General features: G+C 40.8%; 1 protein-coding gene across 2 annotated transcripts in view; it reads right to left on the bottom strand.

The window, feature by feature from the left end:
• Positions 1-27,590, bottom strand: part of LOC123767246 (probable cytochrome P450 49a1) — a 49,075-nt gene that overhangs the window by 17,050 nt on the left and 4,435 nt on the right. The window contains exons 2-5 of one of the 2 annotated variants that reach the window (XM_069304849.1): positions 18,739-18,859; positions 12,566-12,915; positions 9,840-9,982; positions 7,287-7,384 (exon numbers count right to left, since the gene is read on the bottom strand). In XM_069304849.1, coding sequence (XP_069160950.1) covers positions 7,287-7,384; positions 9,840-9,982; positions 12,566-12,911 — 587 coding nt within the window. In that variant the 5' untranslated portion in view covers positions 12,912-12,915; positions 18,739-18,859. Of the gene's footprint in view, positions 1-7,286; positions 7,385-9,839; positions 9,983-12,565; positions 12,916-18,738; positions 18,995-27,590 lie in introns of those variants that run through there. The other variant, XM_045756817.2, reaches the window with a different exon arrangement.

Here is a 27,590-nt window from a genome sequence, read left to right as displayed (position 1 = left end):
TTTTCTTTTTATTTAGACACCTCTTTCATGATAACTTTTAATTTATTTGACACATCATTTCTCTTCCAATTTAATGAACTTCTGGCTGACTGTAAATTTTTCTCAAGTTTACACATGATTTATTTCTAGTTAATTTAGTTTTTTAGTTAGATTCTTAGTCAATATTCTTCATGTTCTATTTGCTTTTTAATTTCGTATTTTTTAAATCTTTATATTAATCGTCCTTTATTTATATATACAGTTATGTTTCTGAGCTTTGCATAAAATATCTTTAGAAGTGTTGCAAATTTCATTAGCTATAATATCATTATTTCATTGTCAGCTCACCTGAACCTGGATTATACATAAAAAGTCTGAGTTTTTTATACATGATCTTACGGAAGTAATTACACTACAACAGATCGAAATCAATTATGATACGCATAAAGTCTAACTCAGCCTTTCTCTAATGGAATAATATGTGTATATCGCATCTAAAATTAAAAAGATCAGATACATTCACCTTTCAATACAGCAAAAGGCACATTAGGTCATTTTTGCATATAAATTATATCCTAAATCGTTCCCAATCCCAATTTTTTATCCTGACCCCCTTCCAAGTGATATCTAGTCGTAATGGCTTGGCGTTTTCCCCCCTGTTAATTCCCCCTCTCTCTCACTCTCTCTCTCCTTTCCAACAGAAGTATGAGCATCATCCTTCATTGGATTTGTAATATGTAGAATATTATATTGAGAACCCAGTGGAACACCATTGCCATCAAATATTCCAATCACTTTCTTATCGCACGAAAAATACAGACTTCCCAAGTCCGTTCGCGGTAAAATATATATATATATATATATATATATATATATATATATATATATATATATATATATATATATATATATATATATATATATATATATATATATATATAATATCTCGATCATACCAAACAGTCAACCCAGAGGCCAACAAAGCCTCGCAGAGAATACAAAGTAGAGGTTTCCACTTTGAGGAAAACATTTTTTTCAGGAAACAGTCATACTATCACTGGAGTCAGAATGTCAGCAAAGTGCTGCCACTCACCCATCGGTGAAAATCGAATTGCCAAGTAATCTCCCACAAACTCAGAAGTGTTGGTTCCTCCCAAAACCACCATCCACCTCTAACGAGGTCAATTCAATTTCTTTCTTTATTATGCACCCCATACCCATCCCTTGGGCGGTGGTGTAAAGGATTACAGAGGCACATAATCGGTTCAGGAACTGAACCCTTTAGTTGATTTAGCTAAGCAAATAACAATGTTTGACGCTAGTTACAAAATTATTAATGTTGTATACACATGTACACACTCTCATACATACATGTACTTATATATATACGTATACATAAATACATACACATACATATCTAATCACCCACACAAATACACACATCAATAATCTTTGTGTCACAAAGAGGTGTCAAAAGTGACATTACAAGAGGCTCACAACAGTCACTATACAAGACACTTTACATCTATAGTGAGTCACACAGTCTTGCTGCACACCCACCCAACTGGGCAGCAGCTTTACAGTCATATGCATGCATTACCTTCAGTAAGCAAATTTTGGATACTTCGCTAAGATTTCGGGCAGCACATAGGTCAGACAAGAGAATCTCAAACACCAATAAATTCTTCGATATATATATATAAACAGAAGCATGAGTAACCAGAAATAAAAACTTCTGAACTACCCATGGAGCAGCAATAAGGTGTGAGTTTAGTTGAACTTGAGACCAGAGTAGTCTTGCCTGTATCAATCATGCTTCAAGGCTTCAACTCTGATCCTCTGTATTATCCTCACTTATACATTAAATGCTATTTGAACGAACTTTAAGGGGGTCTTGTCCCTTTCCATTTTCCCCCACTTAAAATTCTACATTTTCCCCCCTTTGCTATTCTTTTTAAAATCCTCCCCCCCCCCCAAAAAAAAAAAAAATCCTATTTTCTCCTTATCAATTTTTATTGTCATGAATCGCAATTATCATTTGCAGATCTCCGTAAGAATATCCATAAACCAATATTGTTTATCCTGCAGGAAAGATATTAAAGAAAATCCTAAATGCCAGATTCCAGAGCTCAGTGTAATAGGTTCAGTCAGCATGTACGAACTCGGAAGAAAAGAAGGTGAGTATGTGAGACTTGTGAGGATTGTGAATGTCAGGGTGGATATTGTGGCGTGTGTGTGTGTGTGTGTGTGTGTGTGTGTGTGTGTGTGTGTGTGTGTGTGTGTGTGTGTGTGTGTGTGTGTGTGTGTGTGTTTGTGAGAATCTGTGTGTCGGTACTGGTTAGGTGTGTGTGTGTGTTTCTCTGTTCTCACCTAGTTGTACTTGCGGAGGTTGAGCTTTGACTCTTTGGTCCCGCCTCTCAACGGTCAATCAACTAGTATAAAGATTCACAGAGGAATTCAAACTGTACACCTAATAAAAAAAGTAAGATTATGTACGTAACATTTCGTACTAAAGAGACATAATAGTACATACGATTATCTCACTCTCTCTCTCTCTCTCTCTCTCTCTCTCTCTCTCTCTCTCTCTCTCTCTCTCTCTCTCTCTCTCTCTCTCTCTCTCTCTCTCTCTCTCTCTTTCTCTGGCTCAGTCACTTGGGGTAGACGGTAGAGCGACGGTCTCGCTTCATGCAGGTCGGCGTTCAATCCCATACCATCCAAGTAGTTAGGCACCATTTTCTTCCCCCCGTCCCATCCCAAATCCTTATCCTGAACCAATCCAATTGTTATATATACGTAATGGCTTGACGCTTTCCCCCTGATAATTCTATTCCAGTCTCTCTATCTCATTGTCTTCTCATCCCTTCTCTCCCCCTGGTATGATATACTCCCATTTCAACTGCTATTGATATCACAAACATGCACATATGATATTTTTGCCACTCTCCATTCCTCCCGACCACTGCCTGATGGTCACTCAGGACTCTGTGGGCGTCCAGGTCTACTGCTCACCTTTAATGCTCTATATCATTCATATCATTTTGTTCAAAACAGAGTCAGGGCTGTTGCCTGTGCGGACGCTGGCGATGAAGCGGTCACCTCATGCGGTCTTGCAAGATCGATCATGTGGGAACCGAACTTGGTTTTCTGGTTTGAAACTGTGCCTAAGCTTATTATAGTCAACGTTACTGGGGTTAAGCATTTTCATTCGACTGCCACTGATCTCTGAAACAATCCCTTTAAGCTCGGATGGTGCACCTGCCTAGGCATGTCGTTGTTGGTCGTATACAAAGGTTAGAGTGAAAAGCATTGTTGCTTTTGGACGAAACGAAGAAAGAGCAGCAGAGACACTGGTTCATGATCTTATGAGAATGTTAACTTTTGACATGAGAAAATGTTCACTGGTGATGACCAGACCACACACTAGAATGTGAAGGGACGACGACGTTTCGGTCCGTCCTGGACCATTCTCAAGTCGATTGTGTCCATTCACAATCGACTTGAGAATAGTCCAGGACGGACCGAAACGTCGTCGTCCCTTCACATTCTAGTGTGTGGTCTGGTCATCATACTTTAGACACGTTATTGTGACTCATCGCCTGTTCAATGGTGAGTAAATTCAGAAGCAGGTAGAATGATTGTCTTATCTTGAGGTTATCTTGAGATGATTTCGGGGCTTAGGGTCCCCGCGGCCCGGTCCTCGATCTGGCCTCCTTTTTGTTACACATCCCCAGGAAGCAGCCCGTAGCAACTGTCTAACTCGCAAACACCTATTTACTGCTGGGGTGAACAAAGCATCAGGGTGAACGAAACTCTGCCCATTTATTTCCGCCTCAACCGGGGATCGAACCCGGAACGTCAGGACTACGAATCAGAAGCGCTGTCCATTCAGCTGTCAGGCCTCTCTAATGGGTTGAATATTTACAGGTAAAACCCCTGAAAACCAATCCTGATAAAAACATGATGGCCTTTTACCGTGTAAGAAATAGCCAACATCTTCTTGTAATAAAGGATGAACTAAATATATTCTGGTCTGTGTCAGAAGGGACAAAGTTTCCGTCAATGAATTCTTTCAGGATTCTTTATTTCATTCTACTTATTAGCCTCTCCTTCCCAACAGCCCACAAGAGGGAAGAATGACCCCAAGGAAATTACTTTTAGGAACGTGACCCCCTTCCAGACACTAACCAAAATATAGAGTTTACATTCTTCTTTCAGACAACTGCAAAGATGCTCGTGAGGAAGTCTTACTACACCAAGTAAAGAGCCATGTAGAAGATAAATGCCGTCTATGCCTTTACACGCGAATAGGGGAGATTAGAATATATGTATTCTAAGTAGAGAAATTAAGGGATAGGATATGATACATGTATGGTTAGGAGGGAGAATAGGGGAAAGGATAGGGTAATTACATGGCTAGGAGGGGGAAGAGAGGTGGCTTGAGATGGTGTAGATTCAACAGAAGGACAGAGCGAAGATGGTACTCTTACGGTATCGAGTAAGAGTGCGAGGAGATGACACTAGAGCACGTACGAAGGTGAGACATGAAAGAGATAAATGAAAGGATATTCCAACAAAAGAATATCGGACCCAATATTATTTTCGTACCAAGGATTATTGTATAAAAATCCAGCCTTTGAAATTGCATGCCTTCTAAAGGCATTTTTGTCCGATCAAAGAGTATTTTTCGTTCTGAAATCAAGTTTGTTTTTATATCAAATTGTTTTATATCAAATTTCGTTCAAGCCTCTACAGTTTGCACAGAGTACATAGAGTACATAGAGTACATAGAGTACATAGAGTACATAGAGTTCCTTGCACGCTCTCTGTCTGTAATGGTTTCAGTCAATTGCGATTTATCCAAATATTTAGTTTTTCTTTTTCCATGGTAATAATATATAGATACTCTTTTATCATATATTTTTTCTGTTATGTGTCCATTAAATTACTGTCTATTAAAAATCTGAGTCATTATTCCCGCATCAATTGCTAATAATAATACTCTGTGGAAGTTTTTGTAATTAGTGAATATATCGAAATTTTAATTACGAAAAATTTGAAATTGGAATTTTGAAAAATTTGAAATTATAAATAAGAACTTTTTTAAGTTTAATTATAAATAATAAAAATTTTATTATTGAAAAATATACCTAATATTAAGTAGAATTGTGGGTATTAGGTAAAATGAAGTGGGTAGAATTCTACCCACTTCAAGACCACGAACCAACATAGAAACAGCAAGAGAAAATGTGGGCCAATAGGCCTTCTGTAGTTACTTTCATTCTTATGTTTTCATATCCAATTTATACCCATTGACTCGTGTTCTGTCACCTCACCCAAAAACATTTGTGTCATATCACTTCACCCAAAACGAATATATGCATGATATATATGTGTAAACCTGTCTTTGAAAATGTAAAAAGCCCTTGTGAAACGCTTTTAGGCGTCAGACCATAATAAAAAAATGAGAAAATGAACTTTGGATAGTTAATATTTCAATTACCCCGGAAGGTGAAGAAAAACGTAAGAAATATTGAAAAGATTCGTGTTAGACGAATGGTGAAGCTAATCCAAACGCTTTCGATTAGTCTCACCATTTTAGCAGGGATGGTGAGTCGTCTTTGACAGGTCTTTGTCGAGGATGGTCAAAGGCAGGTCATGGTCGAGCCTCATGCTACTCCCACCCTTGCAAGGATTTACAAATAACACTATTTTCCAATTTCGCTAAATACCACAATCCTCCTGTACTAAAATTTATCTAGAATATTATTTTTTAAATGTTGATTAAATGTTAGTTTCTCTAATGCAGTTTATTAGCAAGGATACTCAAACACTCCCACTTAGAGACTGTCAACCCTAAAGAATTTCAATATATAGGCAAGATTACAACATTACACACAGAAATCACAATTGCGTGATGCATCAAGTGAACAAATCCACAAGGGTCGGGACGAGGATTCGAACCTGCGTCCGAGAGCATCCCAGACGCTGCCTTAATCGACTGAGCCACGACATCTTCTTGAGGTTATCTTGAGATGATTTCGGAGCTTTTAGTGTCCCCGCGGCCCGGTCCTCGACCAGGCCTCCACCCCCAGGAAGCAGCCCGTGACAGCTGACTAACTCCCAGGTACCTATTTACTGCTAGGTAACAGGGGCATTCAGGGTGAAAGAAACTTTGCCCATTTGTTTCTGCCTCGTGCGGGAATCGAACCCACAACCCACGACATGGTCAAAAGGAGTTGAAACCGAAGTTCTACTGAACTTACTGGATCCTGCAGCCTCTCCGAGGAAGAGGGAGAACGGTCTTTTACATAGCGCGAGTGCATGGGGGGAGTTGTGTAAAACCCTGGTTTGTGCCTCGGAGAGGCTGCAAGATCCAGTAATTTCAGTAGAACTTCGATTTCAACTCACTTTGACCATGTCGTAACTCAGTCGATTAAGGCAGCGGCTGGGATGCTCTCGGACGCAGGTTCGAATCCTCGTCACGGCCATTGTGGATTTGTAAGACTACAACATCTCTCTCAAATCTCCTAACAATGCACAAACAACAAGGCTCCATCAAAAAACTTATAATTTCTGCACACCACCAGAACATCAACAAAGATATTCTGACCCACAACACGGAAGTAATCGAAACATATAACTACAATTGTTATAAACTATATTTATATAAATTGTATTTAATTTATATATAAATTTATATAATTTATATATAATAAATTATATATTATATAAATTGGTGTAAACTATAACTACAATAAAAAATACAACACAAAATAACTACAATAAATCATTAGCGAAGCACTACATGTCAAACGATTTCAACCCACTTTTATAAACCAATATGCAGTTGCATTCAACCGGTTGGAAAATCGGGAATATCCAGAATATCCTGGTCCACTGCCCCAGCCATCATAAGAACTTAGGGCTAGATTCACGAAAGCACTTACGCAAGCTCTTACGAACGTGTACATCTTTCCTCAATCTTTGACGGCTTTGCTTACATTTATTAAACAGTTTACAAGCATGAAAACTTCCCAATAAACTGTTGTTATTGTTCTAAAGAGTCTCCTGGTGCTTCGGAGCTCATTACCTGTTTAATAATTGGAAACAAAGCAGCCAAAGATTGAGAAAAGATGTACAAGGTTCGTAAGTGCTTGCGTAAGTGGTTTCGTGAATCTGGCCCCTAGGAAATACGAAAACTGCAGGAGACATGTGCTCACCAAGTTTGTAGGGGTTGAGCTCTAGCTCTTTGGTCCCGCCTCTCAACTACCAATCAACTGGTGATTGGGGTTCCACTCGACACTTACCCCGGGACCAGGCCAGGTGAGGTGAACCACTGGGGCCGTCTAGAGCGGTAGTGTTTGAGGATGTCCAGTCCAGGACGAACTGGGTACTGGCCCTCAGCCTGCAACAAGTAAGATTACCTTACCTTCACACTTATTTTATGGAGGATGAACGAGCTGGTAAAATATGAAGATGAGCCTCTTAATCTTCACATACCTGAATATTTGTATGTGAAGATTAAGATATTTGTGATATTAATCTTCATATTTAAGATATGAAGATTATATATTTGTCACTACTCCTGTAACGTGGGTGATGAAAGGAATATTATCAACGGCAGTGAAAAATAAAGTAATGAGAATATAGGAATATAAAATAATTAGCAAGCATAAATACAATAACTACACAATATTTTTAAAATATTACACATATATAATTTCTGCATTAACTTCAGGAAGAACACTTTTCTTTCAATTATCTGTGTTACAGAGAGTGAAGTTCTACTGCTTCAATTTTCTGTACCCAGCCTCACTGAATCCTAACTTAGGCACCGAGACACAAATGTGCATAATTAAACTGAATGACCGAATCATAACACGTTAAGCCACGTCAATTTTAAACTAACATACGAGACACACATTCGTATGTGGTACAGACTGACCAAATCATAGCACGTCAATACTCATAACTTTAACTAAACATAAAAACATGATTTTATATATTGAAATGGAAGACCGAATCCCTGAATTTTCAGACGAGAATATTTAACTTCAAACGCGATGTTCCGATTCGTTGATTTCTACTGAATTCTGAGATTCTCTGAATCTTATTTTTATAACACGTGTGTGTGTGTGTGTGTATTGGAGGCGTATTCCCCTATTTGTGCCTGCAGCATGGAGCTGTTAACTCTTGGATCCCGTCTTTATGACCATTAGTTGTTTAATACACCGACTCTCAACTTTTTCTCTATCATGTCTTCTAAATGTTTACACACACACACACACACACACACACACACACACACACACACACACACACACAATAGGTACCTAAGCAATACCTACCTAAGCAAGAGGGAGCAGAGAGTTACGGTGAGGGGTGAGACCTCCGATTGGCGTGAAGTCACCAGTGGAGTCCCACAGGGTTCTGTACTCGGTCCTATCTTGTTTCTGATATATGTAAATGATCTCCCGGGGGGTATAGATTCATTTCTCTCAATGTTTGCGGACGATGCCAAAATTATGAGAAGGATTAAGACAGAAGAGGACTGTTTGAGGCTTCAAGAAGACCTAGACAAACTGCAGGAATGGTCGAACAAGTGGTTGTTAGAGTTTAACCCAACCAAATGTAATATAATGAAGACAGGTGCAGGGAGCAGGAGGCCAAATACAAGGTATTATCTGGGAGAGGAAATTCTTCAGGAGTCAGAGAAAGAAAAAGACTTGGGAGTTGATATCACGCCAGACCTGTCTCCTGCAGCACATATCAAGAGGATAACATCAGCGGCATATGCCAGGCTGGCCAACATACGAACGGCATTCAGAAATTTGTGTAAAGAATCATTCAGAACTTTGTATACCACATATGTCAGGCCAATCCTGGAGTATGCAGCCCCAGCATGGAGTCCATATCTAGTCAAGGATAAAACTAAACTGGAAAAGGTTCAAAGATTTGCCACCAGACTAGTACCCGAGCTGAGAGGTATGAGCTACGAGGAGAGACTACGGGAATTAAACCTCACTTCGCTGGAAGACAGAAGAGTTAGGGGGGACATGATCACCACATTCAAGATTCTCAAGGGAATTGATACGGTAGATAAAGACAGGCTATTTAACACAAGGGGCACACGCACAAGGGGACACAGGAGGAAACTGAGCGCCCAAATGAGCCACAGAGATATTAGAAAGAACTTTTTTAGTGTCCGAGTGGTTGACATATGGAATGCATTAGGAAGTGATGTGGTGGAGGCTGACTCCATACACAGTTTCAAGTGTAGAGATGATTGAGCCCGATAGGCTCAGGAATCTGTACACCTGTTGATTGACGGTTGAGAGGCGGTACCAAAGAGCCAGAGCTCAACCCCCGCAAGCACAACTAGGTGAGTACACACACACACACATACACACACACACACACACTTTTCTGACACTGAAAACAATCTTTCTAATATCTTTGTGGTTCATTTGGGTACTAAGTTTCCAGCTGTATTCCCTTGTTCATGTTCCACCCTTACTAAATAGTTTGTCTTTGTCCACCCAATCAATTCCCATGAGAATTTTGAAGGTGGTGATCATGTCACCCCTTACTCCTACGACATGTGTGTGTGTGTGTGTGTGTGTGTGTGTGTGTGTGTGTGTGTGTGTGTGTGTGTGTGTGTGTGTGTGTGTGTCTGTGAGTGAATTTATTATTTGTATTTTATATTTGTGCCTTTAGGATCGAGCTGTTAGCTCCTGGACCCCGACTTTTCTAACCAACGGTTGACTAAAGCACTGCCTCACGACCTAAATTTCTCCTTCCACAAGCGCCTCTCACCAGACACCTCCACCATCAGCACCTTCGACCACCACCAATATTACCTTAAATATTCTTCTGGTGTCCTCTGGCTGGAACACCATCACCATATCCACGTCCCCAGCAAGCTTGGCGATCCGGACAACGGGACCGTATTCCTCAAACAGCTTCCTCGAGGACTCCCAGAACCTCTCCAGCGGGTACCCTCCTGAAGTTACGGGTCGACAAAGATTAATAACAGGTTATGGACCCTCGGAGAAAACAGGGAAATAATAAACAAATCCATAAGGACCGAGATGAGGGAGTTCGAATTTACATCCGGGATGATCCCAGACGCGATTTAGTCGACTGCGCCACGACATGGGTTAAAAGAATTGCAACCTGGCGTGTTAAAGCCCTTACAGGGCTCCCGTAGCTTCTCCAAAGATCAGACTGGGGTTTCTTGCACAATTACACAATGTTCATTTGTTGCAATACGCTATTGTGATATCTGTGTGTAGTGAAATTACATTTTAGGATTGAGAAATGTAAGAATAGTGATTGCTTTGAAATAAACCTATTATAAGAAAAGTATGTATTATAAATTATATATATCAACTGTCAACAACTCTTATGAACCGTAATGATGTGTTGACAGTTGATTAAAGGTGAAATATAACATTTGAATCAGTGAAAATATGTATTAAAATAATACAACTTTTATTTATATAAAAAATATACATTATGCTATAAATATATCTCTCTCGATTTCAATTCCACTATACTTATCGTCAGTATCTCCTGAATCTCTGATATTCATTCTACGTCATAATATTGTATCATTTAATTTCGATATAGTTTACCGTAGGATACTTTAGGTGTTCTGTTTATTCTGTCAATTATTTATATTTGAAGTACGTTTCCAAATGTATGTTTCCAATTGGTCAGTTTCTTAAGCCCTTGGGAAATTGGGAAACTTGGAAATTTGTGAAATTTGGGAAACTTAGGAAACTTAACCCTTGCATAGCGACAGGAAATTGAAGATTCTCGTGAACTTCAACCCGTAGGCCTGTTCAGTGACCGGGCCGCGGGGACATTAATCCATGGAACCAAAACAAGGTAACCCCGCAATGTAAGGCAACCTGACCTCGTTCCCATGACAGAAAAGCAGTCCAGTTCACTGCTTTCAACAACCGAAATTACGAAGGATCAATCGTTGCTTCTCCCATTCTACGTTGGTTCATTCCACACCAATCACAGACGCTAAGTCGCTTCATCACCAGCGGTCATGGTGCTCACAGGACGAATAATGGCAGTCCTGTGAGCAGGACTAGCAATCGTCTACCACCAATCGTCACCAATCGTCTCTGCATCTCGATAGATGCAAACAGGAATTGCTTCTGTAATAGGGAAGTTCGACGCCATTCAGGTCAGTCCTTGACAAAAACCTATTCCCGAAAAAATATGTTATATATAATAAGTTTCCTGTTTTAACTCTTTCCTCTCCTTGATTTGCATTCTGTCTTGAATTAAAAAAAATGTTTACACCCATCCGTTTTAATTTGATTCTGCTATGATTCTTTCTTAAAGTTTTGGGAAGATTTCTTCCATAGGAAAATATATTCCAACTTTTGTAGCCAAGACCAATTACCAGAACAAATGAGAATGGGATATTTACCTTCCTCTACCTGTGTATAGCAAGAAATTTAGATATAACATTGTGGACTAGGATGAGAGCTGGAACACCAAGGATATGACTGCCTGGTAGTGTTAAGAATTATTCTACTGTCAGTGAAATTATTCTGATGAAGAGAATGGTAAAGACTGAAGTTGAACTGTGGGAGGAAGAGCTGCTTGTTTATAGATACTGAGCTGTGGGAGGAAGAGCTCCCTGTTTATAGACACTGAGCTGTGGGAGGAAGAGCTCCTTGTTTATAGATACTGAGCTGTGGGAGGAAGAGCTCCCTGTTTATAGACACTGAGCTGTGGGAGGAAGAGCTCCCTGTTTATAGACACTGAGCTGTGGGAGGAAGAGCTCCTTGTTTATAGATACTGAGCTGTGGGAGGAAGAGCTCCCTGTTTATAGACACTGAGCTGTGGGAGGAAGAGCTCCTTGTTTATAGACACTGAGCTGTGGGAGGAAGAGCTCCCTGTTTATAGATACTGAGCTGTGGGAGGAAGAGCTCCCTGTTTATAGATACTGAGCTGTGGGAGGAAGAGCTCCCTGTTTATAGATACTGAGCTGTGGGAGGAAGAGCTCCCTGTTTATAGTTACTGAGCTGTGGGACGAAGAGCTCCTTGTTTATAAACACTGAGCTGTGGGAGGGAGAACTCTCAGACTACAAACAAAATTAGATGTCGTCTGCGTATGTATCCGTATATATCCAGAGAGAAGAAAATAGAAAACAAAATTTAATGCTGATACAAAACAGATATAAGAACGTCTAATACATTCTCTTCATGACATGATTTGCTGTTTAAATGATAAATATATATAAAAATATATAAATGAGCCACCAATCGTCTTACAAACAGGTCCCAATTACTACGGGGAGAAGAGGGGAAATAGGTAATGGGTCGGGGTTCAATCGACTCTACCCAAGACTCGAACCCAACCGAAACCGGTGGCGATTTATGTGCTTCACTTGAACAGGTTTAAACTGCACAATGACATTGTTTAGAATACAAAACATAACATATATACATAATGGTTGATGCTGCAAAGCAAACGACTAAATTTAAAAATGCAAAAACCAAACCCTAATAATGATTATTTACGTCAGTAATGTTAGCATAGAAAAACAGGACTCACCGATAGAAGTGAAGAGGAATGTATTGCCAATCACAGGAAGAGGTTTGGGTCCGGGAATGGAGGCGAAGGGTCGAGGCTCGGACCTGTCTTGGCTTCCTATGATCACAGGATCGATAAGCTGAGCATGGCTTGGCCTGAGGGACTTTAAGATTTCCCTGTCGGTAGTGGTCGTGTTCTTTGGGAAATTCTCGCCTGATACGTGACTGAACTCCATCATGCTCCTGTGATCTTCAGCCTTATTACATGGGAGTGTAAGGACGTGGCCGTAGCAGCTTCTCCTTCCTGCTCGTCTGCAAGAATGAGCCAGCATCCGGGAGCTGAAACTCAGAGATGAAACTTGCCTCATTCTCCTGTTAGGAAGAATAAAAGGATCATAGAATATAATTTCGGATAAGATTGTGCAAATATAATTACATTTTAATAATCAGAATGGTATAAGATCGAATATGTGAAGCATTTACAGAGTTGCGAAACGAAGAGAGGTGTTGACCAGATCAACATTAGCCATTCTCAAGATCAATCGACTTGAGAATGGTCTAGGACGGACGGAAACGTCGTCGTCCCTTCACCTCCTTCTAGTGTGTGTGGTCTGGTCAACATACTTTAGCCACGTTATTGTGACTCATAGCCTGCGAACAAAGGTGGTTACTGAGTCTCTGTTCGAGAAATGTTCCAACGGCATCCGTTGTGAGTGGTTAGTAACAGTCCCACCTCATCAACAGAGGTCCAATGCCCGTTAATCCAGCGGTCAATTCCCCTGTTTTTGTTCTGATTTAATGAAAAACTGGGGGTTTGTTTACGACTAGTACCCATTTTGCTCTGACCACCTTGGTGGAATTCTCAGTACATACATACTGTTGTTGTTTTAGATTTCGCTACTTTCCAGAACGAAGTGTCCATGTAGCACGGGCTATGGTGAGCCCGTAAACTCATACACACTGTACTCACCTACCAATGTACACTGTACAGTGTGGGTCAGGTGTATTAGACTTCCGGCACTGACCTACTTTCTTCGCGGGTAGAGAAATTCGAACCTGCATTCTTCACTCTGTTATCCTGTGTGTGTGTGTGTGTGTGTGTGTGTGTGTGTGTGTGTGTGTGTGTGTGTGTGTGTGTGTGTGTGTGTGTGTGTGTGTGTGTGTTGGCCATTTAGCCTAGCTGGTTAGGACACATCAATATATTTGCTACTTTAGCATAAACTAACCGTCTCTTTTTTCCTATAATTGAGAAACTCGGATACAAGCAAGATATATATTGTTTGCTAATGAAATGAAACTGCTAGATTATTTAACGCGTTTTGATTGAAGGGCAAACCTGGAATGCTGGTCGTGTATCGAAATGTCTATCGATAAACTTACTTCTCATCATAACTTCTTTTGAAATTGTGTTAGCCTATAGAGTAGCCTTTCTGTGGTAATGCCTTGTTGAGAAAAGGGTTGTAATTCCTTTTCAATTTTATATTGGCAAAGTAAGTGAAAATACTGCCTCACATTTTAGTGCAACTTTCTCAAATACTAATATGCCCAATATCATCCTAGCTGTATTGCTATATTTATTTTAGTGTACCATCTAATATCGAGATTTATTCATTTTCTATAAAGTTTGTTGACGAAAGAAAATGTTATTTTTAATGGGTAACTTAAATAAATGAACAAGCTACTTTCGCCTCCTCCTTGAAGGTTTAATTTCCCGGTATGATGGCCAGATACATGAACTTTTTAGTTTCCTTTCACCTGGTGCACCTGTTTAACAGCAGTAAATAGGTATCCGTGAGTTATCCAAGTGTTGTGGGGTTGTATCTTCAGGAAGATGCATCATTTCGACCTAGGCGGAACCTCGCAACCTAAAGTATATATATAGATAACAATTCATTGTGTCGGGGGACAGGAAGCCAGAGTGTATTCATACATGTTAGGCTTATATCGCGGTCCAATGTCGGATTACTAACCCCGCCCAGGACGCAGCACCACAGCAAGCTGCAGACTAACTCCTGGGTACCTACTTATTACTAGGTGGACAGAGTCATTAGGTGAAAGGAAATGTACCCAACCATTTCTGTCCCGCCCGGGATTCGAACCCCGAATCCTCGATGGAGGGTCGAGAACGAGCCTGATTGTACTACCGTGAGACTCTGATATATGTTAGAAAGGCTGCAGGAACACGCTGGGAGGCTCACGGACGCAGGTTCGAATCCACGTCACGGCCCTTGTGGATTTGTTCATACGCTGACCATACATCACTAAGAACTCTAAATGACCCGACAAGGATTCGAACCCATGATGTCCAGGATCACCCACAAACGTACATAGTACCGTGACCCCCGGACCATTAATCGTTGACGAGTAATGATGCGTTGGTAACGGTAATGTACTCATCTGGTTAAGCTTGCGGAGGGTTGAGCTTAGGCTCTTTGGTCCCGACTCTCAACTGTCAATCAACTTGTGAACAGCTTCCTAAGCCTATTGGGCTCTATCATATCTACAATTGAAATTGTTTATGGAGTCCACCTTCAGTGACGGTTTGGACGTCAAACGTATCTCAACACAATTTATACTTTAATCTCAATTAGTATTAAGTTTTAGTCTTAGTGTTTTTCCTGCCTGAAACGCTTTGCGTAATAGTGGCTTTAGGCATTGTATGTACTAGCTATACAATACAATACAATACAATACAATACAATTTTATTTAGGTAAGGTACATACATACAATAAATATTTACAAGGATTGTTTGACTTATAGGTAGAGCTAGTACATACAATGCCTAAAGCCACTATTACGCAAAGCATTTCGAGCTCTATCTATAAATCCATCAACTTTTGTATCTTGCCTTGTATGTATGTACTTTACCTGAATAAATATTTGTATTTATTTGTATTTGTATTTGTATATGCTTTTCTGGGCAGCATATGCGGGCAGCGTTTCTGCCCGAAACGCTGCTCGTACTAGTGGCTTTACAAGATTGTAAATACTATGCTATGTATTCTCACAAACCCAATGTACCTTCTTGTATATAAATAAATAAATAAATAAATAAATAAATAAATAAATAAGTATGTACAAATACCCCTCAAACGTACAAACTGAACGTTTTTTAACCGTACGTTAAAAAAAACTGAAGAACCAACAACATTGCATGAATTTTAAAGTTCCTTTCAACCTTAGTTTATAAGGCTAGAAGTGAACCATTCAGCAATGTTAGTCCTTCGAAGGAGTGAAGGAGAAAATGTTAGTCTCCGTGGTGTAGTGGTAAGACACTCACCTGGCGTTCCGCGAGCGCTTTGTCATGGGTTCGTATCCTGGCCGGGGAGGATTTACTGGGCGCAAATCCTTAACTGTAGCCTCTGTTTAACTCAACAGTAAAATGTGTACTTGGTTGTAAAATCAATTCTTCGCGGCGGGGATCGTATTCCAGGGACCTGCCCGAAACGCTACGCGTACTAGTGGCTGTTCAAGAATGTAACAACTCTTGTATATATCTCAAATAAAAAAGTAATATATGATTGAGAAAGGTAGAGCCCTACGTGAACCTGCTGATCAGCTGAAATCAGCGAGTATTTCCCACGACTGATCAACTCAAGGTCAGCAATTATGTTTTCGAAACTTCGAAAATCAAATTAGCAAAATATAATTTACCGTATTATGTAATTATATCTGTGCATTAGGATGGCATCAGTATATTCTGACAATGAGTAAAGTTAACGTGTATTGGAAACTGCATAATGACGTATTTATTAAAAAATTCAATTTTGCCCAGAGGGGCGAGTTTATTGGGCAGCGCCACTCATCCTGTAAGTGGAGTACATACCTCCATAGCAGCATGTACAACACTCCCCAATAGGAAGAAAACCCGCTGGGTTGAAAACATCCTGTCACCTGTACCCAGACACAGCTGGGACTTACTTAACTGTCTCTGTTAACTGTTAGCTTAACTAACCAAGTATAATGAATTGCCCGAAATGCTATCCCTGGAAACCCAAACCGTAACTGTCTCTATTTTCCGCTTGTTACAACTTGTAACAAAGTTGTTACATCTTGGCTTAACGTGTTTATGACGTATTAGAACGTTGTTACAACTTGCTATATTGGTTGTTATAACTGGTTAGGAGGTGTTAAAACTTGTTCGAACGTTGTACCAACGTCGTAGTTTCGGTGTGTGTTTGGCGGGTATACGCGCGTTAGTGCCTGGACAAGAATGTAAGAACTCTTGTATATATAAATAAATGAATAAAACAAATTAAAACTTGGCTGCGTTCAGCGCTTCCAAACAGGAGGTTATAGTTGCCATAGCAACGTTCGGTGTCAACACCCCTGACTGATGCTGTCTCTTTGTAGACGGTCAACCCCGTCAAGCAGACAAATATGGCTCTTAGCCCAACCAGGAAGCATATTTAGACGCTCCTGCGACGCAAAGATATTTACAAATCAAGTTGATTGATATTTGCAACTTTGGTATCAGGGAGCCGGTCGGCCGAGCGGACAGCACGCTGGACTTGTGATCCTGTGGTCCTGGGTTCGATCCTAGACGCCGGCGAGAAACAATGGGCAGAGTTTCTTTCACCCTATGCCCCTGTTACCTAGCAGTAAAATAGGTACCTGGGTGTTAGTCAGCTGTCACGGGCTGCTTCCTGGGGGTGGAGGCATGGTCAAGGACCGGGCCGCGGGGACACTAAAAGCCCCGAAATCATCTCAATATAACCTCAAGAATGGTACTGGATGAAGTCTAGTATCGAATATTGAAACCACATTGATGATTACTGACACGTCACTGACGAATACTTACATCACATTGATGATTACTGACACGTCACTGACGAATGCTCACACCACATTGATGATTACTGACACCACACTGATGAATACTGACAATACATAGATGCTGTTATCACACTAACGATCGGGATCATCACTGTTATCATCACAGAGGTCTAACAATCATGACTCTTCGAACATTCTAATTAAACTGTCAACAACCTGTAAAAATTGGTGTTAACATCTTTACATTTCACCCTAACACATATTCACTGAAACGAACCATATTATACCATCAAGAGACATTGCTACTGTTATATCAAATACTGTATAACCGACCCATTGCAGCATTGCAATTAGCAGATCTCATATCACTATACTGTACTGCCTACAATCACCATTGATCTGCCGGATATTACAAGCTGGCTGGCAGATTAAATGAATTAAAATGGGTCTATTAAATCAAAAATAATTGGCTGATATTGATACAATTATTATTGACTTGGAAGGAAATAGCAAATATTTTCACAGAAGTTTTTCCTCAATGTGTTATCTCTGCTATCTCGGCCTGATATCCTCCTGCAGCTTTTCGGCATGGCAGTCTCTTCATGCTCGCTTCTCAGCATGATTAACTTTGTCAGCACGCTTCTCAGCATGGCAAGCTTAACAGAACATGAATCATGGGACACAAGCTTAGCAGAACATGAATCATGGGACACAAGCTTAACAGAACATGAATCATGGGACACAAGCTTAACAGAACATGAATCCTGGGACACAAGCTTAACAGAACATGAATCCTGGGACACAAGCTTAACAGAACATGCATCTTGGGACAGAAGCATAAGAAGAATCCTGGGACAAATTCTTGAGATTAATCCTGGGACACAAGCTTAGCAGAACATGAATCATGGGACACAAGCTTAACAGAACATGCATCTTCGGACAGAAGCTAAACATTCTGATACTTCTCCTGGGACAGAAGCTTATTAAGAAGAACTCAGAGACGCAAGCTTAAATAAAACATGGATCCTGGCTTATTATATGCATGAAAATTCACTCCATTGAAGGAAAACAAAATGGGGCACTTTGAAAAAATAAAACTATCCTATAACTTCAACTATACAATTCAACGACATATACATAAATATATATATATATATATATATATATATATATATATATATATATATATATATATATATATATATATATATATATATATATATATATATAAGAAACAACATATATAGTTCCTTACTATACACTACATGGGGACCGTTTCCTGGGACTTTGACGGTCAATTCCTCCTGCTTCTCTCTGTTGAATACCAATGAAGCATTCCTCCTGTCGTAGGGATAACTAGTCTAAACCATCCTGCGCCGAGCCATTTCACTTTTAAAATCTTCCGCTGACAAACTAACCTTCTGGGAGTCGACGCTCTCCTGAGCTGGCTTCTGGCAGGAGGAAGTTTTGCAAGGAGGAACTTTTATCCTAGACGTCAGGAGGGCACTTGATGGGGTCGATCTCAGGGCAACGAAGCTGCTGATAGAGATTCAGCAGTCAGATTCACGAGAGAACAGGTGGAAAAGTGTGGCTGGGTAAGCTTCTCACTTGCTACTGGTCACCAGTGGTCGCTTCACGTCCTCTCTCACCTCTCTCTCTCTCTCTCTCTCTCACACACACCCCCCCACTCTCCTTCCTCACCTCCCTCCATGTCTCCCCCCCCTCCTTACCCTCACTTATCTCCATCCCATCATCTAACGTCATTCTTTTTCTCTCTCACCTCCTAGTGTTCCTCACCTTCTTCACTATCAGCCTTTCCCACTTCTCATTCTATTCTCCCTTCGCCCTCACCTTCACTCTCTTCAAAAACCTTTTCATACTTTCCCTACTGTCCTTATAAGCCAATTATTGATCATATTAAGTAGTACACACTTAACACACAGTAGTACACACACTTATAAGTAGTAATTAAGTACACACACTTTACTCCTATTCTTTGCTTCATCTCGAATCTTTATTCACCATCTATTCATCATCACACTTCCCTCTTCTATGGGTTCCTCCCCTCTCTACAACCCCCCCCCCCTACTACACATATATGGAGAGCCACAATGTCAAAAAGGACATCTGGTCTCCACGTGTGTTGGTTGAAGAGTAACGTGAAAGCTGGAGACGCTTCCATGAGATGACACACCTGGTGTGTACGAGGTAGTGTGGCACACTGTTCTGGAGTGCCTGAGCACACACACACACACACACACACACGCACACACACACACACACACACACACACACACACACACACACACACACACACACACACACACACACACACACACACACACACACACTTCAATCGTACCACAGAGCAGACAGGACAATAGTGTTAAGGCTAAAGATATGAATTGTAACTGGCAACACAGAAGGCTGAGGTCGAGGAAGGACGCCTGTGCTGTGTGTCTGGACTGTATACACAAACATATACATACACCAATGTTTAAAACTTCCAAGTATCTGCATGTATAACCACCGCACCGTATAATGCACTCTATGCGAGTCTTTGTGTATACGACTGCTATTATTGTAGTGTGTGTGTGTGTGTGTGTGTGTGTGTGTGTGTGTGTGTGTGTGTGTGTGTGTGTATGTGTGTGTGTGTGTGTGTGATACTGCTCTGGCATTCCTAGAACTTTTCGCTCACTATCATCATTCTGAAGAAATAGGTTCTTGTAAATTTTTGTAGCATTCGGATGATCACTGTATTTATTCTGGTTAGCATTGTAAATGTGTGGCCACGTCTGTGGTAGAAAATAATGATCAAAAAATCTTTGTACAGACCCAAAGGGACATGAACCCTATTAAATATCCTTTCTTGATCCTCTTCTTCAGTTATATCCTTGCGTAATTTGTATGTTGCGATCAAGTCCTCTCATTTTTATTTTTTTTCAGGGTTGGATTGACTCTTCCAGCTTTTCCTATTCTAATCCATTAGTAGAGGGAATTAAACTGGTGGTAGCTTTCTAGACTTTCTTGAACTGAATTGCTGGATTGATCTGGGGTTCCAGACCAGTTATGCTAACTTAGATAATATCCTGACCCATAGAGTGTATTACGCCATGTAAGTTTTTTTTGATGAGGTTCCTGCTAAATATTCTTTTGACTGCTAACGTTGTCAATATCGCTGTTGTTATTCAGACAATATTGTTGTCGTTGTTAGACATGTACAGGAAAGTTATAAATCAACTGATAAAAATAGTGTCCACGAACGAGGATAGCCAAAGATTCCACCCCAATAAAGAAGTGAAATATGTATGAAATGTATAAGAAATAAATACAGAGAAGTATTTCTTCAGAGGAACAGGAAGAGAAGGGCAGAGACAAGGAAGAGGAGGACAGAGAGGTGAGTGGGAAACCACATATCCCTAAACTCAATACCATGGGGAACCCAGAAGCACAAGGGACTGAACCCCACAATTCATTTAGCTAAGCAAGTTACAATCTTGATGAGCTAGCTACAAAATTCAATATAAGTCTTCACATCAACAATGGGGTTAGAGATCGACCACAAGTTCAGTTTCTAAATTAAGCAACTGACATATGTGGAGAGCAAGTGTCACAAATTATATGTTTGTCCTGCAAACCGCCCCCCATCCAGTGGGCAGCGGTGGATAGGTTACAATCACTTAGTTACTACCTACAGTTAGCAAACTGAGGATATTTGGCTAAAATTTCTGGTAGCAGATCATTTGAATGAAATATTTACACATCGTTGGAACATTGGTTATAGAATTGTCTCTAAATTCACGTATCTTTTCGCACTCCATCACATAGTGACGAAGAGAGAGAGAGAGAAAAGCACAAGAGAAGCCTACACCGCCCTACACCTCACTCCAGATAGCACTCTAGGTTGTAATTATTTTAACCATGTCGTGCCGCAGTCGACTAAGACGCGTCTGGGATCGTCCCGGACGTAGGTTCGAACCCTCATCACGGCCCTTGTGGATTTGTTTCATCTCTTACAGCATCCCTATCCCCCTTTCCCCCTGAATATTTCACCCACATCCAATACTACACTAAACCTTCCCTAATCTAGCCTTCCTAAAAGCACCAGTATACTAAACCTCTTTAAACCACCATATAACACTAAACAGAATCATATTATCTCCCCCCCCCCTCTCACCCTTCACCAATTCGTTCCCGTCCCCGATTTACCATGCTTGCATCTTAAGCCTGGTAAAATGCATCTTAAGGCATCTTATTTCTATCCTGTTGACTAGCAGCTTTCTCCCCTTATTCCAATTCCATTCCAATCCCTATCAACCACCGAACCGTGCAATATACTTGTTCCTCCCACTCCCCTCATCACCTGAGTAACACCCCCCCTCACCTGTCAAACGGAGGTCAAAGGTTAATGCGCATAAGAATTAACGGAACAAAATATTATTTATAAATTAATGAACATAATCATTGATGATATAATTAACAAAGACAAGGACATATCTAAGAAAACCTAGATGTAATTGTAATCACAGAAACGAAATTGTCAGGTTACAATACTAATGGTTGAATGGCAGGGGCTTAATAAGGCACTCGAACCCATAAGCACATCTCTGTAAATAAACACATCCTATTTCTAAGCTGTGTCAGTGACCGAGCCACAGAGTGTGTTCTACATATCGGCGAATGCAGATGATATCAAATTAATGGGAAGACTCAATAGAGAAGAGAACTGTTGAATGCTTTAAGAAGTCCTAGACTAACTTCAGAGTCTTTCCGAGTAGTATCTGCGGAATATTTTTTCCCTTCACGTATAAGGTTATCTTGAGATGATTTCGGGGCTTAGCGTCCCCACGGCCCGGTCCTCGACCAGGCCTTTGTTACACACACCTCAGGAAGCAGCCTGTAGCAGCTGTCTAACTCCCAGATACCTATTTACTGCTAGGTAACAGGTCCATCAGGGTGAAAGAAAGTTTTTGCCCATTTGTCTCCGCCTCCACCGGGGATCGAACCCGGAACCTCAGGACTACGAATCCGAAGCACTGGCCACTCAGCTGTCAGGTGCCCTAGATGTCCAAGACCTGGACTCGTCCAAGGTGACGTGTATGACGTATTCTAATATAAAAATAGGAGTATTATACCGAATCGTTTACGGGCTCACCATAGCCCGTGCTACATGGACACTTCGTTCTGAGTAGCTAAATCTGAAACAACAACAACAACAACAACATACCGAATCGTACCTCAGAGCAACATTCCTTAATCTCTTGAAGAACTGAATAACCTTCAAGAACATCATTAAGGAGGCATTTACAATACTGTATTGAACACCAGCTACGTAAGACTAGTCATGAAGTATGTGGAAACTCGAAAAGGTACAAAGGTTTGCAACAGCCCCCGTTGCAAAGTGTTTAAAAAATTTAATTATCATGGGGGAAAGCGCCAAGCCATTACGAGTATGTAACACTGGGACCATTCTCAATCGACTTGAGAATGGTCCAGGACGGACCGGAATGTCGTCGTCTCTTCACTTTCTAGTGTGTGGTCTGGTCAACATACATCAGTCACGTTATTGTGACTCATCGCCTGCACTGGGAAGAGGTAAGGATAAGGATTTGGGATGGGGCGGGGGGGGGGGAAGGGGAAGGAATGGTGCCCAACCACTTGGACGGTCTGGGATTACACACCGACCTGCAGGAAGCGAGACCGTGGCTCTACCGTCCAGTCCAAGTGTTGGGGAAACTGTTTACAAGCAGAATGTTGGATTTCTAGATAAAGCAAGTACATACTATGCCTAAAGTCACTAATACGCACAGCGTTTCGGACAAGATTAGTATTACGTGTGATGAGCTACGAAGAAGGACTGAAAGAACTGGACCTAACGTCACTAAAAAAAAAAGAGGATAGATAAACGAGACATGATATAAAATTTAAACAAGTTGGGAATAAATATTCACAACGAATAAATAAAGAACAAGTGGCCATAAGTCTTCAAGAAACATGAGAGCCATAAAAAATACTAGAAATTATTTTAACAGTAATAACAGGACCGTAAATATTACAACTTGACTATAAAATATAAGAACTGTCACATAGAACAAGAAGAATTAGTCTACAGCAAAAAAAAATTATATCATATCAACATCCTCGACTTTCGAAGACCCAGCATACTAAGTGGGTGAAAAATAATTGGGGGCGTAGATTCTTTGGATCAACGCAGACTGGAGTAAGTTTTATGAGTGGGCGTAATATGGCGTATATTTGATATATGAATCCAAGTGTAGCGGATGTTTGAGGCCTGTTTGTTTGAGTTTCAGGCCTGGTCGACGACCGGGCCGCGGAGACGCTAAGCCCCGAAAAGCACCTCAAGGTAACCTCAAGGATGTTTGTAGTACTGCGTAAGTGAAGTGGATGCAATCAACTTTAGGTGCAGATGTGTGAGCGCAGAATAGCAGTGTTTTGGTGGATAGACGCAGACTAGCGTAGGTGTGGTGATGAACGTAGACTGACGTATAAGTGGTGCATGAACGCAGACTAATATACAGGGGGTAGATGGACGCTGCAGACAGACGTAAGTGGGGGTGGATGGACGCAGACTGACGTAAATATGCCAATGAACTCAGACTGCCGCAGGTGAAGAAATAGAAGCAAACTAACATAGGTAGACTGTTGACGTAGGTTGGTTGTAGGTTGATGTAGAGTGATGTACGTCGGGGTAGTGAACACAGAGTGACGTGGGTAAGGTGGATGGACGCTGGATAACGAAGGTACGGGATTTCTGTATCGTTAGCGTTGCAGAGTGAGGCCAATTAAGGCCAGGCTCGGGTAAGTATCGTGGTGAATCTCAATGAAAGAAGCCATTGAACCGAGAAACCTCTTTGTTATTCCATTCACTGGCCACTGAGAAGCCTTGATGCTCCTGCAGTGTAGTGAGAGTGATAGTGTGAGTGGGAGTCCTGCATATATTTTGACATTTGTCATTTATCAAGCTGAGAATAAATGACAAAATTTGGATAACAAGAGCAGAACGAACAGAAAGGCGTAGTTTTTGTCCCCCTAGAGATGCTGGTACGAGAGCAGATCCATCGAGAAGCATAAGCGCCAGTATAAAAAGCTATGATTTGTTCAGGTCTGAAACCTATATATATGGGCAGCACAAAACGTCGACACAGTGGTTGCCAGGATCAGGTTGGGTTACCGTTACATGTGGCAGGTGGCTACAGGTGACGGATCTCCCAGTCCTGAGCACTCCAGGTGCTAACTCTGGGAGCAGTAACTGCGACATGATCTCCCACACTACATCACCGAATGCGCAGTTATCAGACCATTCAGACCCGTTGGCATGAGGTACCTGGAGCTTTGCAATTACTTTATTCACTCTCGTGTTCTTGAGGATATCCTCATAATGCACTCAAAATTAGCCAGTGCAGACTACTGAACATATGGCCTTGTATGACTAACCATCCTGCGAATGGGGACTCTTAGTATCACTGCTACCTTATTCACCTAAAAGGTTATTAAAAAATAAAAAAAAATCGTGAACCATCCAACAACATTATCTGAATCATCTGTGTTTGCCCAGATAATCCTTACTATTTACTAACTTGCTATTTACTAAACTGTTGTCTTGAAACTCCATTTTCAAGTACGGTTAGCCTCTGGGGATCACATAGCAGTATGTGATTGTAAATATCTATCAGTGTCCTCAGTAACGAGTCTACACAATCGATGAACATTCCCTCAAAGGATTGTCCAAAATCACGAACTGAAATTAGAGAAACATGATGAAACTGTGGCACCACACAGCCCTCAATACTTCACCTCACTGTTTGTAAGCCAAGTAATGAGTCTATTGTTGTGGAAGAATATAGATCATCCTCTCTAATGGTCATCAATCTAGACAAAAAGTTGTGTAGCATATCACTTGGTTAATATATATCACCTCGAGAGATAATATATTAATGTTCAGTACAGTGATTACATACACAATGGACTCAGAATAACGTGATATATCTATGACAAAGTCTTTTTAGCAGGACACTGGTTCAATCCCTCTGTCCTAATTCAGTGATTTTCTGGCATTGTAATAGTTATGAAGGAGTTATATTTTTAGATAGTAATGAACTTTGGGAGTAATATTCCCCCGCAGCTAGTATGAAAGACTGTCAGGAAATATTAAATTGTATTACCATGCATACATTTCTGCAATATGGTTCATAATAGATCCTTTCTGTATTTCATTTTATTTCATTATTTTGATCAAGGAAGATGGCACATGGTTCACCTCCGGCATTTTATCAATTAACGACTTTTAATAGATCAGGTAATTTTGGAGTAACCAATGAAAGGAGACCTATGAGGTAATTTTTCAGTCAAGCCACCAGTTTGGGCCATGGAATATCATGGCTATTTGACATCATAGAGTGTGGATGCTTGAGCGATGAGTTGTGTGATGCTTTGGGGCTTCATCTATTTGAAGCAGGATCAACCCCTATGTGGTGAGTTGATATATATAATAGAATTATATATATAATTTGAGGCAGAAGGTAGCAGCAACGCACCCACTATACTGTAAATCTGATAGATGGCAAAAAAAATTTGCCCATGACTGGAAGCAAGGCGAGAACTGAAAATCACAGAAAATTTTGTCCATGATTGAAAGCAAGGCGAGGACTGAAAATTACTGGAAATTTTGTCCATGTCTGAAAGCAAGCGAGAACTGAAAATTTTGTCCATGATTGAAAGCAAGGCGAGGACTGAAAATTACTGAAAATATTGTCCAGGACTGGAAGCTTTGCCGTTCAACAGACCCACTGACAGTGATGGATTTGAGTCACTGTCAATGGCATGTCTTCTGGTCGCTGTAGAATTCAATAAAAAGTCATCCAGATAAGCAATGTGGATTAACAGCAACATGCCGCATTCTCGAAGCATGGCATCCTGCTCTGAGAGTACCCAGAGAAGAGGTTGTACTCACTGTTTTGCACTAAACTACGTTTGTGAGGAAATTAAATTGTGACTCTCATCCTCGTTTCAACAAGAACAAATCAGACGCAATGAAACTGGACAGCCAATGTACATCGGAAGAGTAATTACTCCAACAGCCCGTGTAAACAAGGGGCTTCAGTTGCTATCTTGGAATCAATAGATGCTTAGCTATTCAAATAAGTTTATTAAGGTATAAATACACACAAAGGGATGAGGTAGCTCAAGCCTTTATGTGCATTTATGCCCCCAATAAACTTATTTGAATTTGAATAGCTAAGCGCCTGTTGATTCCAAGATTGCAACTGAAGCCCCTTGTTTGCATGGGCTGTTGGAGTAATTACTCTTCCACGGTATATTGGAATTAATGCTCACCTGTCGGTGCTTAGCTATTAGTGCTTACCTGTCAGTGAATACGGAACAGTGAGGTTTTGCGTTTCATACGCCGTCTTTTAGCAGTTTATACCAGGCAGCGCTAATTTTATCTCACAATATTTTCGTTATCATTATTATTCTGTTGAAAGCGGTAGATGGAATTGGCTTCAACTACCTCTTCTTTCAATGTATTCTTTCTTTCCATCTCTTCAATTCAATTACACATCAAGATTCCTCCAATGTCCCTTGTCCTTCCTCATAAGTTTCGTTTACCCACTTTATCTATTTCCCCTCAAGATCTTGTACGTAGTTATCATATCCCGGTCAAAAGGGAGCCGGTCGGCCGAGCGGACAGCACGCTGGGCTTGTGATCCTGTGGTCCCGGGTTCGATCCCGAGCGCCGGCGAGAAACAATGGGCAGAGTTTCTTTCACCCTATGCCCCTGTTACCTAGCAGTAAAATAGGTACCTGGGTGTTAGTCAGCTGTCACGGGCTGCTTCCTGGGGGTGGAGGCCTGGTCGAGGACCCGGCCACGGGGACACTAAAGGCCCAGAAATCATCTCAAGATAACCTCAAGATAACTTCCCCTGTGTTTCATCTCAACCTCTAATGTTGTGAGAATGAGTTATGTCACCCTTTCCTCATAACTGATGCCTCTCAATTCTGATACTACTCAAGTTTCAAAACGAAATGAAAATAATCGCAACATCCAATATCAAATGCAAAATAGCATCACATATTTAATTAACTCTCCACCATCACTGATTCACGAAGTTTAAACTATCTCAAGAATAGCTTCAAAATAATCTGGAAGAAAATACTGATATCTATAGATACTATTCGAAGTGGGGTTTAGACATGTCAGTCTCACACTCTAACTAGCGTGCATACCAGATTCCCTTTATTGTCCTGCAGG

Source organism: Procambarus clarkii, chromosome 53 (genome assembly GCF_040958095.1).
Source record: "Procambarus clarkii isolate CNS0578487 chromosome 53, FALCON_Pclarkii_2.0, whole genome shotgun sequence".
Lineage (NCBI taxonomy): Eukaryota > Metazoa > Arthropoda > Malacostraca > Decapoda > Cambaridae > Procambarus > Procambarus clarkii.
The sequence above is the reverse complement of the archived record's forward strand: the minus strand, read 5'-3'. Positions and strand labels throughout refer to the sequence as shown.